This window comes from Haliaeetus leucocephalus, unplaced genomic scaffold (assembly GCF_000737465.1).
Source record: "Haliaeetus leucocephalus isolate CR32 unplaced genomic scaffold, Haliaeetus_leucocephalus-4.0 Scaffold848, whole genome shotgun sequence".
Taxonomy (NCBI): Eukaryota; Metazoa; Chordata; class Aves; order Accipitriformes; family Accipitridae; genus Haliaeetus; species Haliaeetus leucocephalus.
The window spans coordinates 11,695,866-11,711,792 of NW_010973284.1; the positions used below are offsets into that span (position 1 = coordinate 11,695,866).

General features: G+C 38.5%; 1 protein-coding gene across 1 annotated transcript in view; it reads right to left on the reverse strand.

The window, feature by feature from the left end:
- Positions 1-872: 872 nt before the first annotated feature.
- ELTD1 (EGF, latrophilin and seven transmembrane domain containing 1) overlaps positions 873-15,927 on the reverse strand; it is a 74,868-nt gene continuing 59,813 nt past the window's right edge. Inside the window, exons 14-16 of the mRNA XM_010582559.1 lie at positions 4,069-4,160; positions 2,320-2,488; positions 873-1,796 (exon numbers count right to left, since the gene is read on the reverse strand). Coding sequence (XP_010580861.1) covers positions 1,734-1,796; positions 2,320-2,488; positions 4,069-4,160 — 324 coding nt within the window. The 3' untranslated portion in view covers positions 873-1,733. The remainder of the gene's footprint in view (positions 1,797-2,319; positions 2,489-4,068; positions 4,161-15,927) is intronic.

Consider the following 15,927-nt stretch of genomic DNA (forward strand, 5'->3'; position numbering starts at 1 on the left):
AACCTATACAACAGCAAAGGAAATACAGCAAATAATTCAGGGCAAATAGTATATAACTATGAGAACTTTTACCACTGTATTTATTTAAATGAAGGGAAATGTCAAAATGTGAAAGCTAGGCACTTCAGCTTATTCACATATTTTACATTCAAAGGACAACAGATTATTATTTTTTTTTTTTTTCCCCCAGAAAAAAAGACTCCTGCTCTGGTTTCCAAAATTTTTACAGAGACATGGAATATACTTAATGAAGCACGCCACTGCAATGCATACAATGAAAACCTTGTGTATATGGGAAAAAGATAAAAAACAAACAAATTTGACCATTACCAAAAGAAGTTTTCCTTTAATATAAATAAAATTCAGAGTAGTGCTTTATTTTAACAGACCACACAACAGTGGGATTTATTAACAACCACATATTTACAGTGCCTCACTGGTAAAAATACCGGGCTTCATCTGAGATCCTAGACACTTCCTGAGAAGGCAATGTGGGCTGAGGACTGGTCAGCACTTCACATAAGCTAAGTGCTAAAGGGGTGAAACAAAAGCATGCTTTTAAAATAAGATGGCAAAGGTGGAACTGCTGATGCATCGTGTTTATGCCCTGATCTAGCATAACTTGCACCTCAAGTACTCCCTTTGATTTCAGTAGATCTATGTATGCTCCTAAGTTTAAATGCAGGATAAGTGTTTCAAACCAGGAGCCTCAGAGGAAGACAACTGCTTGACTCAAAGATACTATGAGTAAGAAAACTGCTGTAATTACAATTTTATGTGGTATGGAGGCACACAACCTTGAATTTAAATCCATATTCTTCTGCATGGGTGATTTCTACCACTTTACTTTTAATTTGATCGTACAAGGTCTGGATTCCAAATATCTCTATCAACTGACAAACTTGTGAAAGCATCTTCTTCCCACAGCCTCCAAAATCATAGTGCCAGTTTAGCAGATCTCAGTGTTTTTGGCAATTAAATAAAATAAGAACCAGATCTTTGTCAAAGTATTCACAAAATAATCTTTCACTTATAAAATGGCTGTCCTACCATTCTTGTATCAGATCTGACCTCAGCTCTTTAGCTCTAAACAGTTCTTTAAAAGTTATAAAAATAAAGAATTGATTAATATACAAATATATATTTCAGAGTGATAAGAGAAAAATATTAAACAAATTCCTTTTTTAATCTACTTTAAATTAAAAGAAATGTTTTCAAAAGTCTGGGCTGAAGCAGATCTTTATCTATTGACTCTTTAATGGAACCCATTCCCTGCAGATGGCCACATACAACTTAATTTAAGAACTCATTACTACAAAAAGACAGCGAACATGTTTCCACTAGCAAAGCAATTCATTAAATCTAGCGTGCCAGTTGGTTTTTGGTATCTTGCTTTCAAGAATTGCAGTCATTTCTAATATTAGAAACAAAACCCAAGTCATGAAAAGTCTTGAGCTTCTTTAGAAATTTGCTTCTTTCCCTGGTCTTCATTAATATTTGTTTTGCAATAATCTGGTTTGTTTTGTGTACTGTTTGTATACAGCGTAATATAAATGCTCTGTTTGAATGCACACGTATGTACAAAACGAGTCAGTAATTCAGTTAAGAGAGATGCCACCTCACTGGGTCATTTCATACTTTCACAATACCATATTTTTATGTAATATCCATAACAACATCATCTAGGTTGCTCCCTTCTTCCACTGAGATGTTCATGCATGTTTTCCTTCCATTTATCTCAAGCAGCCGAAACAGCAAGGAACATTTTTGAACAACCTATAATACTCTTCCTGAATCTGAAATAAAAATATTGAATTAAAATATAAAATAGATTTATTAATAGGTCTATATGTCTTTAAACTCATTTTGTACTGCTGCTGTCACCAGAAGTTTTAAGGTGGGGCTGCTTTTGACTTTAGGACAGAATACTGAAGAAAGTATCATGTCAGGCTAGTGTGAGTGAATCCTGTTGCTAACTGGAAAGACTGGAAGTGAGTTTTGTTGCACACATTGCGTTATTTCGTCAGGTTAATGGCACCGTAACCAGTTTTGAAAAAACATGTTTCCGTGTTTCATACATTGATTTTAAAACGGGGACGAACTATGTGAGAAGGTAAAAATTGGGCAGAGGTTCTGTCTCCGCTGAAGGCAATGGTAAAATTTCCCCTCTTCCGTCCTCTCCCCCATCAGTGGCACAAGGATTTCCTCCCTTGCTCTGACAAAACATTTGCACCACAACTCTGCTTCAGGGCTAGGGACCTGCCTGTGTAGGTACACGAGGCTGCCTGAGTCACTTCCCACGAGGAATGGAACACTTACCTTCCTAGACAACACGCAAAGAAATATGAAGATGAACATCCCCTGGAATGCGTTGAAGATTGTAAAAAGATATGCAGTAACCACAGATCCCTGGACGACATGGAGGACCCCGAAGATCCAGGTAGCCCCAAGGAGGAACAGGAGAGCAAGAGCACCTCGGGCACAGGACCTAGACAGCAAGGACACGTCAACAACGTGCGGGCACCTGCCATTTTCCTTCCTTCACCGCTTTGGATGGTGAACGCTGCCTGGGCAATTTTTTCCCAGCTGCAAAGCCCTGAGAAGTGCAAATGCATGGGCTGCTCTTTAGGGTGTGCTGTAGCACTGTGGCACGAATAAGCTCACCTAATCACTGCAGAAGAGCAAAGGAGTAAAACTGGAGGGCCTTGAAACACTGGCTTCTTTAATCTTCAGATATGTTTTCTCTGGTGTACTGCAGCACCATATGATTTGATTTAAATCCACTGTTAGTGTAATTCCCCAAGGAAAAACATATGTCTGTTATGAAGCATTCCCCCACTTTTCCTCCCCCCCTTATCTTCCTTAAAAATAACCCAGAAAAATGTACAGTATGCTCTTAGGTCAGTACATGTGCGTGACATCAAAGGGTGCCCAGGCTGCCTCTCAGGTTCACTGCAGAAGACGGTGCCAGTTGTAAAACTAGACTTTCTTTCTTTCTTTCATTCTTTCTCTTTAAAAAACAAAAAAATTTTGGTTTTAGAACACAAATAGTCTTAAATAGTTCCTGGGTCAGCATATTGATGCTTTAAAATTATAGGAACTGATTGGCTATGATTTTTTTCTTCCAACATGCTGTAGAGCCCTGCTCGCAGACTTGAGCAAATTACAGCATGTTGTCTTGGAAATGAAGCCACTGATTACTTTCTTATTCATTCTCAGCCCAGTCATTGCAGGACTTCCTTTGAACAACAGACATTTTTAGCACCGTTCCTCTGAAAATGAATAATTTTCAACTTCATTAAAACCAGCGCACCACATGAAGCTATGAAGGGTGAGGAATAAGAGAAAGTAATCAATCAAACAATTGCTAAATCCTAACTATAAATCTAGTGCAATGCATTGAAACTGCAGGAGTGTTCCTAAGCAACACAAACAGTAAGTTGTTTTCAATGTTCCCTGTAGTACACTTCAGCTTTTCCTGCACAAACGGTTTTCAAGGTCCCTATAAATCAGTTTTAAAGAGAGTGAGTTGATGGAAAAATCATAGCAGCATGCAAAGTAAAAATCCTGGAGAGAATCCTCCACGTCCCCCCCCAACACCCCAGAAGCACAATGTCCTACTGTTGACTTTTTACAAATAACATGAATGGCTTGATTTTCTTATCACGGAATTACTTGTTACTTCAAGGCAAATATTTTGGTCCCAATTCAGGCATAAGTTTTGAAATCTGATTTGGCTTGCATAGAGGCTGTGGAAAGTACTTAAGAAAAAAGGACAATTACTTCTTTAACCTTGCCATCAGCCTTTACCCTCTGGTCATTATGGGCCACTTGTATTCCTCATACACCTCCCACACAACCCCCGCGTTACTCTACAAGGTATTGCTCAATGGGAATAAAGACTGCAAAATCTACCTCCAAATCTATATGAGGGGATAACAGAAAAAAAAAAAATCTTTTTCTACAAATCTTCCAGAAGATTTAACTATTATTTTTGAATACTCACTTTCATTTCTGGCTGTATTTAAACTTACAGAAAGTAGAATTTGTATTAAATGGCAAACTTACCTTATATTTTCATAACAACTAACTTCTGGCTTTAACATTGCAGTGTGTCGAAATACTTTATAAATAATCACTCCGAAAGCCAACAAATTAACCTGAGGGGAGTGAAGAAAGGAACTTTTAGTTCAAACCAGGACGCTTTTGAATTTCAGTAACCGTTACACATTTAAATGAAACAAGTCAGATAAAGTTTCTGTGTATTTGAAACCTACAGAACCCAGTGCCGGGAGGGGAAAAAACCCACCCTTTTCTGATCCACTTCTATTAAAAAAATATGAGCTCTGTAATAAACATTGATCAAACAGGGCTGTAACTCTACCTTATCTCAACAGTATCACCACCAACAGTCTGCAAATGTTTATTGATTTTATTGGTAAATCTCTTTGATTTCCTGCTGAGATTTTATTTCTCTAAGTAGAGATGTTTAAGAAAAAAAAAGAAGAGAAAAAGGAAAAAGAAAAAAAAAAAAAAAAAAAAACCCCCCCCCCCCCCCCCGGATTTCCTATTGTACTGTATCATGTAGATCTTGACAAAATGTATGTCTTTTGTTGCTGAATAACATTAATAACATCATATGTTCTGAGGTCTTTGGGGTGTGAAAACTTTCAAGTGGCACAAAAAAACTTTGAGGTTTACACAAAGAATTTTTAAAAAACTAACTTTGGTTGAAAGGCTCCTTGCTGCGCATTCTCTCTTATATTTTATGTTTGTTTCATCGGTGAATAATTTCAGTATGTTTTTTTCTTGCCTTCTTTATCATGGCATCACTTTATTTGAGTTTGAAACAGAAAAAAGCAACTAAAAGAAGCAGTTTTGCAAATGATGCTCAATTATGGTTCTGAACCTCTGTTTGCTCGGCTAGGCTTCACTGATCTTTCATTTAAATTTATACTGCATTCCTTTAACAATGTGGATGAGTTTGCTTTCTCACTTTTAAAAAAATTCTTATTTTGCTTTGCAGCATTTAACATCAGAATCTATTAAAAATGTTAGTAAATGAACCAAATTTTAGCTGGATGTCATCCAGATACTCTTTGTAGATCCTTGGTTGGAATCCCTTGGTGGGTTCCTGTGGGCTTCCAGATGTAGAATGAATAGAATTAATGTCTTCCCCAACCTGTTTCTCCAGAAAGGCTGTGTGGTTTCCCTCCCTCCTTCTTTTTCTTTAAAAAAAAAATCCTCCATAATGAAAACAAAAGGCTGCTGTAGGAGCACAGCATCACTTTAAAAAGAATCACTTTCATTTGTTAACGCTTGTTATGTATGTCCTCAGAACATTTTTGTTGTGTCAAGGGGGGAGTATCTGATATTAAATGCAGGCTCTGCTTTAATTAGCTGCATGCTCATACTTTAATACAGCATAATGTATTTACAATTTGATAAGACAGGAGATAGAGCTGATTAGCAGTTTAGGGAATTAATCCTTCACTGAATACCTTGTATTTGCGCTGATCGTGAGAGCTATTCTGAAGCTCCTTATATTTAAAATTGTAATCTATAATACCTCCTAAACCAGCAATTTTTCAAAGTTAATTATAAGTCAGTCAGCAGTTGTGGGTAATTATATGCAGACTTACTTTTTATCTTATATTTGTTGGTGAATAATATATCAAATAACTTAGTGCACACACTGTAATCTGCATAACCCACGTAATATACTTATTAATCTGAAAAAGGTCGGGTGAAATGTGATCAAAGTACCACGAGCATGGAGAACACGCACCGCTACTTCTTCAGAAACTGCTATCAAGATTGCAGCACAAACCACGCGACCAACCTTCCTCTCTGCCAGCCCATCACCAGGACCACTAAAGTCAACGAGAGCCTGCGTTTTGCCATTAATAGGCTCTGCAAGGAGCTCTGTGGGCCAACCCCCCCTGTCCTTCGGCCACATAAACCAGCTGCAGAACTGGAGAGGTTTTGCTGAGCAAGGATGGGGCGGGCAACAGGCAGATGTGGGACCTCGCGGCACCAGACTCCATTTCTCTTTGTCCCAGCGGGGCTTCTTTACACAAATACTATTTACACTGTCTGTTGCACAGGATAATAGGATTTGGCCCTCTGCATTAAAGTAATACCCATTAACTATGATCTTTTCATTCATCAATCCATTCTAATGGGAATAATCTGTACATATCGGGGGAATGGGAGAGGTTAACACTGGCTTCTCGGAGTCAGCTGCCAGAACACAATTATTGTACAATACGTCTCAGGTAGCCTCACAGGAGGTAGTGTTACAGGGTAATGAGGGTCAGCTTAACTTCTGAAATACCCGGTCACTTCCAAGATTTATGAAAGTCTTAAGTCAGTTTTTGCCCCATTTTGAAGCACTCCATTATTAAAAAATATCTATAGCAAAGTACCTAGACTGCCTTTACACAATGTCCAGTGTCTCAAAACAGAAGCTTTTAGGCAACATTGCATTTTTTTTTTTTTTTTTTTTTTTCAGCCTAAGTTAGAGTCCTCTGGAACTGCATTTTGTCCTTTGGGGGACAAAATAGGTAACAATAGTTGTAACTGTCCTGTGACAGACACAGAAATGCAGCAAAACTTGAGGGAAAACAATAACAAGAACTCAAGGGTAAATCTAGGAGAAAAAACTAGCCAATGTTAATAATGGTTCAAGTGTGGCTTTTGGAGGAAACTGGTAATCCAATAGGTATCCTAAACTGAACATATTCTACTTCAACCTGATGCTCTGCATATTCTTTGCTATGAACTTACCAGTAGCCTCAGCTATTTCTGGGAGAAGTAAAGTAAAAAGTTCACGTTGGATAGTTGGACTGAGTAGGAATACTGAGAAGTTGGACTGAGTAGGACTAAAGGGGAAATGGCCTTTAAATAACTGATATCCCCAAAGAGCCATAGGTATTTCAACAAATGGGATGGGAAGTCAAATCACCCAAAATGCCTGGCCAAAGATACAACCACTTAGGACATTTGAATTTGTATCCAAAACTGAGCTTCAAATGAGCAGAAACAGAGGCAGTAGGCTGTAAAAGTCATCCAAAATACAGAAAGGCAGAAGGAATCCTGGATCCCCAAATCCTCCAGCTGGGACAAACTGAGGAGCTTCCACATGAGAGACACTGAAACATCTGCTTCAGCTGCTACTTATAGCCAAGCATTGTGTTTTATACTTACTTTGGTTGTAATCGCGTGTTTTCATTTTTGTAATTAAAGCACAAACTTCAGATCTTGTTGAATAAACCTTCGATGACGTTTATAATTAAGGCTGCCTTAAGGTGACAGGCAAGGTGAATGAGAATGACATGGCAAACATAAGGCACGCTGTCTCCAGAGAGAGCAGGACGCGCAGGCAGCTGTGAAACCGAGCTCAGGACAGGCTTTGCGCCGGCCTGGGAAGGACCAGCCTGGGGACTGCTGCTGCCACGTGCCAGCTGTGGGGAGAAGGTACCGGTATAATGAGGAGAGCTGCTCTGCAGCCTTGGGCAGACCCAAAGCGTGAAATGTTGTGGCATGGCCACAGTTCTATCAAGTGAATAACGACGTTACAGTGTGACACGGCAAGTTCTTGTGCCTTTGTTTTCAGTGTTATTACATGGCTGAGCAGTCAGAGAAACTGCTGCGTGTCCTGAGAGGGGATTCTCGGCAAGTCTAATAGGCTAAAGGGGAATTGCATTGATTCCAAGACCAGAACTGGGGTTTTTTTGTTGTTTTTTTTTTTTATTTAACAAATGATCCCAAACTGCTGTTGGGCAAACAGTGCACTCAGTCCTTACTACTTCACAAAGGAAACCTCTGACTTTCTTCCTGCAAGCCCAATTCTGTGAGATGCTGAGCATCCTCAGCCCTCCCCCTCCTCGAGCTTCCATGGGAATCAGGTTTCACTCAGCAAGCTCAGGTACACTACAAGACTGATTTTAATAATTAAACTATTCCTTTTTTTTTCTTTTTTTTTTTTTTAAGTGGTTAATCAAAGACAAGGGCTGATATAGGAACAGCCCCTGCTCGTAGCATCTTCAGGGAATCATTTCTCCTTAAAGATATTTGTAAAAGAATTTTTAGCTTTATTAAATTCTACAAACGTTGTGGTATATTTACGAACAAATGGTAGGAAACTTAAAATACATTTATGTGAAATAGATATTAAATAAGGGCAATTATTAGGATCCCATGAAATCAGGATTCTGTAGATATGGGCAACACATTTATGTATCTGTATAACCCAGGATAGTCTCCAAGGAGCCACAAATCTGGATGAGCTAGGTTTTATTGTACACCCGTGACTTAGTTTAAAGGGAGGATGGTAAGTGTTTGGTGCATCCCTCTTGGGGAGATGACCTGTGTGAAGGGTTACAAGGATTTAGGACTTTTGAGTGACTTCTGGCCCCATTAAACTGATGGCAGAACTCCTGTTAAATGGTAAAACTCCCATTGCCTCCAGCGTTGTCAAGGCTTTACCTCTACACATCATAGAGAGTGGCAGCCTCAAGGGATTCACAGACAACAGTGGACACTGCTGTGGGTTTCACTCTGCAGATTAGCACTTGCATGTATCATGGACGCACACTGTGGAATAGAGCAGGATAGTGAAATTTTTCCTGCAGCTGTGTTTTGGGGATGTCCATGGTACAGTTGCCATGTTCACAACTGTGACGCTGGTGGGCAAGATACAGCAGGCACACAAGGAAGAGTTCAGAGCTGTCTGGAGCGGTACAAGTCCTAGGATCAGCTCTGACCCACAGCTGCAGCAGCTGCCTGGATAATTTCCTCTTGTAAAGAAATTCACAGGAGAGAAAAAGCGATTGCAAATTCAGAGAGATTTCCTGGTGCTTTCCTAATCATTTTGTCAACAATAAGGAGGTTTTACCAAAGGAATTGGCCTGGGGAGCTCTGTTCAATCAATCACATGTATTTTAGGATAGGATGGGAAAAACTGTGTGTGGTGTTAACCTACCTCCACCTAGAGCTAGGATGGCTTGGTAAATCTGTTTGCAGATTTGCATCCCTCCCTCCGTCTCAATGCTACTATGGCTAACTGGCATAGGTTTCTGTAATGAAGGAAACCTGCCCAACGGTGGGCATGGGTAGACCAAGATCCTGCTGCTTTGTCTTCTACTCCTAGCAGCTCTGGGACCTCCACAGCAGAATTTCACCCATCCACAGTTTGTAGAAGAAAATGCATATCAAGACATAGTAATATTTACTCAGTTTTTTTTCCTAAGATGAAGATCCAGAAGAGCACTGAGAAACAATCTCATCTATTGTCTAAGCAAATTTCAAACTTCTCTGTTGACTACTAACCATATTTTGCAAACTAAGTAATAATATAAAAACGAGCACGTAGGTCCTAAGATGCTACACGTTCCAAGCTGTTGGAGTTCTGCTAATAGCATATTGCTTAGCAACTGCTATATTTAAAATAGGTCCTTAATTCCACTGTTAAATGTACGTATTTTACATACTGGAAGAGTAACATAATGTTCTATCCTCAAGTAAATATGATGTTAGTGCTTCACACTGCATGAAACCCTCTCTGTGTAGGTACAGAATGATAGCTATTTTTAGTTGAGCACTGAATGGTATGAAATACACACAATTTAATAAAGCATGCAAAACATCTGCCTGCAAATAAAAATATTTGCACTCATGTTGAAGAGTTGTAGTTTCTTTGATAATTAATTACAATTAAATTGTAAGATACTGAGTGAAGTGATATATCATCATTTTGCCCCATCAAGGTAGCTGACAGCTGTCAAATTTGGCAACTAAGAAATGTTTTTTTCCTTCCTCCCCTCCTCCCTCTTTTTAAGAAGGCAAAAGAGCACTTGAAAGCTCAGAGGGAAATGGCCCATCTTTCATGGCGGCAGCTCAGTTAGCACCTGGACATCTGCTAAAATGAAACAGATCAGGATGAGAGGCATTCAAGAAAATTTTGTCCGACATTTTTGTGTTGAAAAATGTCAGTTCATTAGCACTAAAAGACATTTACTGGTTTAGACTATACTTTCACCAGGAAAGGCTTCCTGAATAGGATAGCTTTTCTGATTAAAACCAGAAAGGACACTCCTGAACAATGAAAATCCCTGTGGACAGGGCATTTATCCAGGATGTTGGAGACAGGGGCACAATTTTCTCTTGTACTTAATATTCAGACTAGGCTATGACCCTTAGTTTCTCCAGCCCCTGTAGCAGCTATTCGCTGCTATTGCTCTGTCAGCCTTGCTGGATCTATTCTGTGCCATATAAATAATTAAATATTCACCGGAGCAGGGAGACCTGGATCTCCCTCACTCCCCAGTTCCTCATCCAGGCCTATCTAAAGACAGTTGTTTTTTCTAACAGTGGAGTAATTGTTTAATATGAGACTGAGTTTTTGAGGCTATTTCCAATACACATGTATTTACAGAATGAAAAAGGAATTGGTAATTTCATATGAGATATCCTTGTGTAAAAGATACACGCCAACCTTTCAAAACTTATTAAAACACTTTAAATACCAGCCTTTTAAGGCTCTCTAGTGTTACAAAGAGGAGAAGGTATAAGAAAGGGGCAGCTAATTCTAAAGATTCAGACATACTAGTTCTGATTCAGTCTGAGCACTTTACATTCAAACTTCAAAAACGAAACCCCCAAATCATTCTCTTCTCCTTTCTTAGTCTCTGTCTCAATAATTGATGAAACCATCTATATGCTGATGTCAGATCTCACAAAAAAGAATGAGAAAATTTCTCCTGCTGCTCTCTTAGGCATATACTTGAATTTTTTACATATATCATATTGAATTTGGCTCTTTCAAAAAATGTCTGAAGTTCAGAGCAGCTGTATCTGTATCATTCTTTACAATGACCCTCATTATGAGTGTTTGAATTAATGAGCTTGTGATGGTCTGAATTCTGCCACAGAGAGCAATACATTTCTGTCTTTCTGGCTGTATAGCTAATGGCTGGGTAAAATGACAACATTCAGTGGGTCATCGTTACTTCAGTCAGGGGAGAACGGAATTAAGCTATTAACAATACAACAGTTTAAGCTTCAAAATGAAAATGTATGCCATATTAATTGCATAAAATTGGACACAAGCTGGCAGTCAAACAGTCTGGGTTTTGCTCCTGACTGATTTATCTCATTATCATGTCCCCAGTGAATATACCTTCTTGAATGCTTTAGGTATACAACAGCAGTCTTATCTGGGAATAGAAAATGTAGCAAAAACATTAACAAACCCCTTTAGTCTATGTTTTGGGGAAATATTTTCAATCATGCAGGATTAGAATTTTATGATTCTAAGATTTTAATAATTTTACTTGTTTTAAAAATTAAAACATAGCTAAATGAGTTTATTTCAAACCCTGTATCAGGAAATACATAATTTTTACATAGGGTTGCTCTTTATATATGAATACTTCAAAGTTGTTCTTTTACATACTCAGGCTGTAGAATTAGACTCAATTAAATGTTTCCTTTATATTTCTAGAACACTTATAGCAAGCTGTAAATAAATATATAAATAAATAAATGGGGTTTCTATATTTTTCATCAGAGTAAACAGCTTCTCAGACTTCTGGATTCAATGCTGTTCCTTATTGGATTGCAAAGCTAAACACATACTGACCTAAATATTTTTCTTTAACCTCAGTTCTGCAGCCAAGGGCAGGAGGGATGAACCAATAGATCTGTATCTGATCTCAGCCATAAACGTTAGCCCAACTAGATCGAGTGGTAGGACTGGGGTCTGTCCTGCTTGCAGTGTAATTAGTTACTAGATTTACTCCTCTCCTTTTCCAAGAAGCTTTTGAGAAGGTGCATTTACTTGGGAGTTGGTAATGACATAAATCAGGCTGTTTAATGAACTGATTCTGGGTGCATCAAAGACTTCAGACTACCTGTTACACCCCTCCCACGGTTTCTTTGCATAAATGCAAACCTGCATTAGGCTGCATCTGGAGCCTTATGCAGGAGCCCTACAGGAGTATTTTTACCTGGCAAAGAGGAGTGAAATAGTTGTATATTATCTTTTAGCACAGCTAGCTTCAGTGAATGGATGAGCTACCAGGAGGGAGGCAGCATCAGGAGCACGACTGAGATGTTGAGTCTGACAACAGGCTATATTTGCCATTTTGGAGATGTCAGTAGTTGGCAGAAAGCTGTCCATGCCTTCTACAGCTTGCCAAATCCTCTGAAGAATTTAGCCCTTTGCTTTTTAGAAATATTCACAATTCTGCTGTGGATGTGTTCACAAAATCCCATGCTGTGGTTTACGATCTTACCCAAAGCCACAAAAAGCTCTTTCAATGACCAAGTGAGATTTCTGAACAGAGTATTCACATGCAATTACTACTGTGAATTTAAATTTGCTTCTCTGAATGCCTGTGAGTGATGAATCAAAGGGGCAGTAGAATAGTGGAAGAAAATATGATTTGAGTGAGAAAATATGTAGTGTGGATGTAGTCATTACGTAATTACTAAGAAAGTCCAAAAGACATCATCGGTCTATGTCAAGCATCTAAAGCCAACCTACAGTGTCTTTTCAATGAACAAATTAGGGTAAGCATATGTGTTTATAGTAATTGTGCTTATAGCAAGGCAATGTAAAGAATCACAAAGAGAATATTAAGCAACTGGGGGAAAAAAAAAAAAAAAGACCAATTCAGACAGTGTGGCTTTCCTGAAAAAAAAAAAAAAATCCACTGAGGCTTAATATACATGGATCCTTTAAAACAGTGGGCACAGTTTATCTCACTAGAAAAGAAGGATGCTTGGGACACTTGGGATGTTAACCTGCACCAAGCTGTGGGACATCTCAGGAAATCTGCACAGCCAGCTGGCAACTGCGGGTGCTCTTCTGCCCCCCTTTGGCACCCACCTGTACTCCCTCACCTGCTGTTTCTGCTTGCTTCATTATTGACGGGAGCAGACACGCTTGATTCTTCAAGTCTAAGATCCTTCAGTGAATGTGAGGGGGAACTTCTTCACATGCTTTTTCTTGTAACACTACTAGCTAAGTTGATTAAAAAAGCCCCAAAACCCAAACCGAACAACTTTTATATGGAACATCCTTCAAGGACCTTAGAGCCTTCTGTGATGAATTTGTTCCTATGTAACAACATAAAAGCAACTAATTTTCATGTTGTAGACTAATGGCCACAGCCTCTTTTTCCAAGTCTTTCCAGGGACTTTAGAAGAGAGGCTTTAATGACAGAGGGAAGGAAAGAAAAACCTTAATTTCACATGAAAGCCCTGGTCTTCCTGAGAAACTGCCCCCATTGTGTATGGCAGTATGGAAGCTGTGGCTTGGAGATTAAAGCTGGGCCTGTCCACTGAACAGGGCAAGTACTTTCCTACTCAGTGATTATTTAGCACAGCAAGTATTGTTGTTGCCGAACAACACTGAGGTTTGAACTAATCTGTTTCAACCAAAGTTGCATACTCAGTCTTTAATGTCACTATATAATTAATTATCTCTACTTTATCCACAATGGCATAAGAAATGCAATGGACACACCTTTAACTGAAGTCACAGAGGGGCTAATGAAAAGGGGACTATATTCTTTTATAAAGAATAATAAAGCCATTGCTAGTCCCTGTAGGAAATTTATTTCCACTAAAAAGGCAGACTGAGGAACAAGAGTAGATAAAAAAATGTTTAAAACAGCTATTTTCTGAAAAATGAACAGTAAACGATACAGAGTATACTTTTCTCATCTATAAAAAGTATAACTAGGCATTTATCACAAATAACCCTTTGGACAAAAAAACCCACAGAATTTCCAAAGCACAAATATTCACTAAAAAAATGTGAGATGGTGGTATGGTTTGTTGTGATGGAGGTCAGAAGTCAGACAACTTTTTCGATAGTAATCCTTAGAATATCAAGAAATATCAAGAGTAATGAACATGAGCTGCTTCACTGAAGGAGTAATAATGTGAAGAAGCCTGAAGAGGCAGTGTACTTGATTACACCAGTGTGGTGTGATTGACCTCAGAGGGGATGTTTGTTTTTTTTTTCCTTTTTCCTTTTTTTTTTTTTTTTTAAGTGGGAGCAATGGACTGTCAGATAATGGTCAATATTGAAGTCTGGGAAAATGTAAAATTTTAAACTCTGAATATTTACTTTTCTACAAGAAAGATGTTCAGTTTGAATGGCCTAGATTAAGTACATGAAATTTGTGAGTGTATGAGAAAACAGCAGAGTAATGGATTTGCCAGGAAATTCTTCTGCATTGATTGCAGCAGTATTACTAATCCTGAATCAACCTAAATGTACAGAACTGAGCAAGTATTAGAGCTGTCCAATAAGATCTGATGAATGCACTATTCCATTAATTTTACCTTTTTTGTTGAATAAATTATTTGACAAATAATGGTAAAATTCATCAAATAAATTATCCGATGAATATATTTTTTAAGTAATCGACTAGCTCTAATGAATATGCAGGCAGTTCCTTAATGAAAAGCATTACTCTACTGTTAGCCTGCTTTCATCACTCATATGTCACTTTTTTTGTATTTTGCAACTGCAATCTGTATATTTTATTCATTTACCCATTCATTTATACAGGGGAAGTTCAAAACAGTATGGTTAATCAATCACTGCAATTCTTAGAATATATTTGCTTTACAGTTGATTATTCATTACATTTATTACATACAGGAATGCTTAATAAAAAGAACTTGGCTTTTCTGAGGACACCTCTCCCAAGAACTATTCTTGGCTTATATGTTCCAAGTCAAGTTTACAAGGATGCTCTGAAAATTACAGGGTCCATTTATAAGCCATTTTTGTAGTTGCAAACACTACAATTACCAATTGTTTCAAGAAACTGGAGCTTGAAGCCAAGCCAGACACCTTCAAGGTCCCTGAAAACACACATTAGAGGAGTAAACCACGGAAGAGCGTACAGGAACCACCTTCTCACTGAACACTGCTAGGATGTTTGGATAAAAGCCACAGGGAGAATTATTTGGATGATGTTCAATTTTGGAAATGTTCCAGCCTCAAAGAGCAAGTCTGTATTTTGTTATTACAGAGGTGATCTCAGCAAATGATACTGAGAGATTTATACTGTTAAACAGCAAATTGCACCTGTTAATGTTACACGTCACACTTCTGAGTGCTGGTTCCTCACAGAGGTGTGCCAATTCATTGCAGCACTGACAGTGGGTACAATAGTCAAGCCTGCATGACTCTGTCAATACTGCAAAGGTGCAAACCATGTTATCGTGGGTGACTCTGAACTTGCTGCACGAAGCTCAACCGAACAGATTTAATGGGAGAAGGTTGTGGGAGAGAGGTATATTAGAAGGGTTTCCTATAGCTGCACTTGGAGTAGCAGTGATTCTCTTCCAAGTTTTCCTTTTAATGGCTTGTAGACTTTCATAAGTACAGTGTTAATAGTCTTTGCCCAGGCCTTCCAAATGACGTCATTTCTACTGCCAGTTGGACAGCTAATATATATATAGCTGTCCCTCACAATAAGTACAAGTGGAGGGACTTATCCTGCGTCCACAGAGTTTAAAAGATGAAGTTTCCAAAAATGTCAGTGATACAGAATAAAGCCCTTACATAGGTCTGCTCCCACTCAACACAGAGCGAGCTGTGAAGCCAGAGGTGGGAAAAGCCATGTAGAAGTCCTCCACAAAGGGAAGGAGTTTGTTATTGGCTGACATTACATGCTCATCAAAACTGCAGCCACATTACCCTGCAGACAAATGGTTATTTCCATTCTACACACTTCTTATTACAGGGAGATTATTATTGTAAGAGTGTATTACAAAAGAAAAGAAAATGTTCTAGGGATTTTTTTTTTTTCCATACCTTTTATCTCTGGAGCTTATATTTGTATTTGCCTCAATCAGGCATGGGTTGTGGTGTGTGTGAATGTTTGTCCCTTAAAG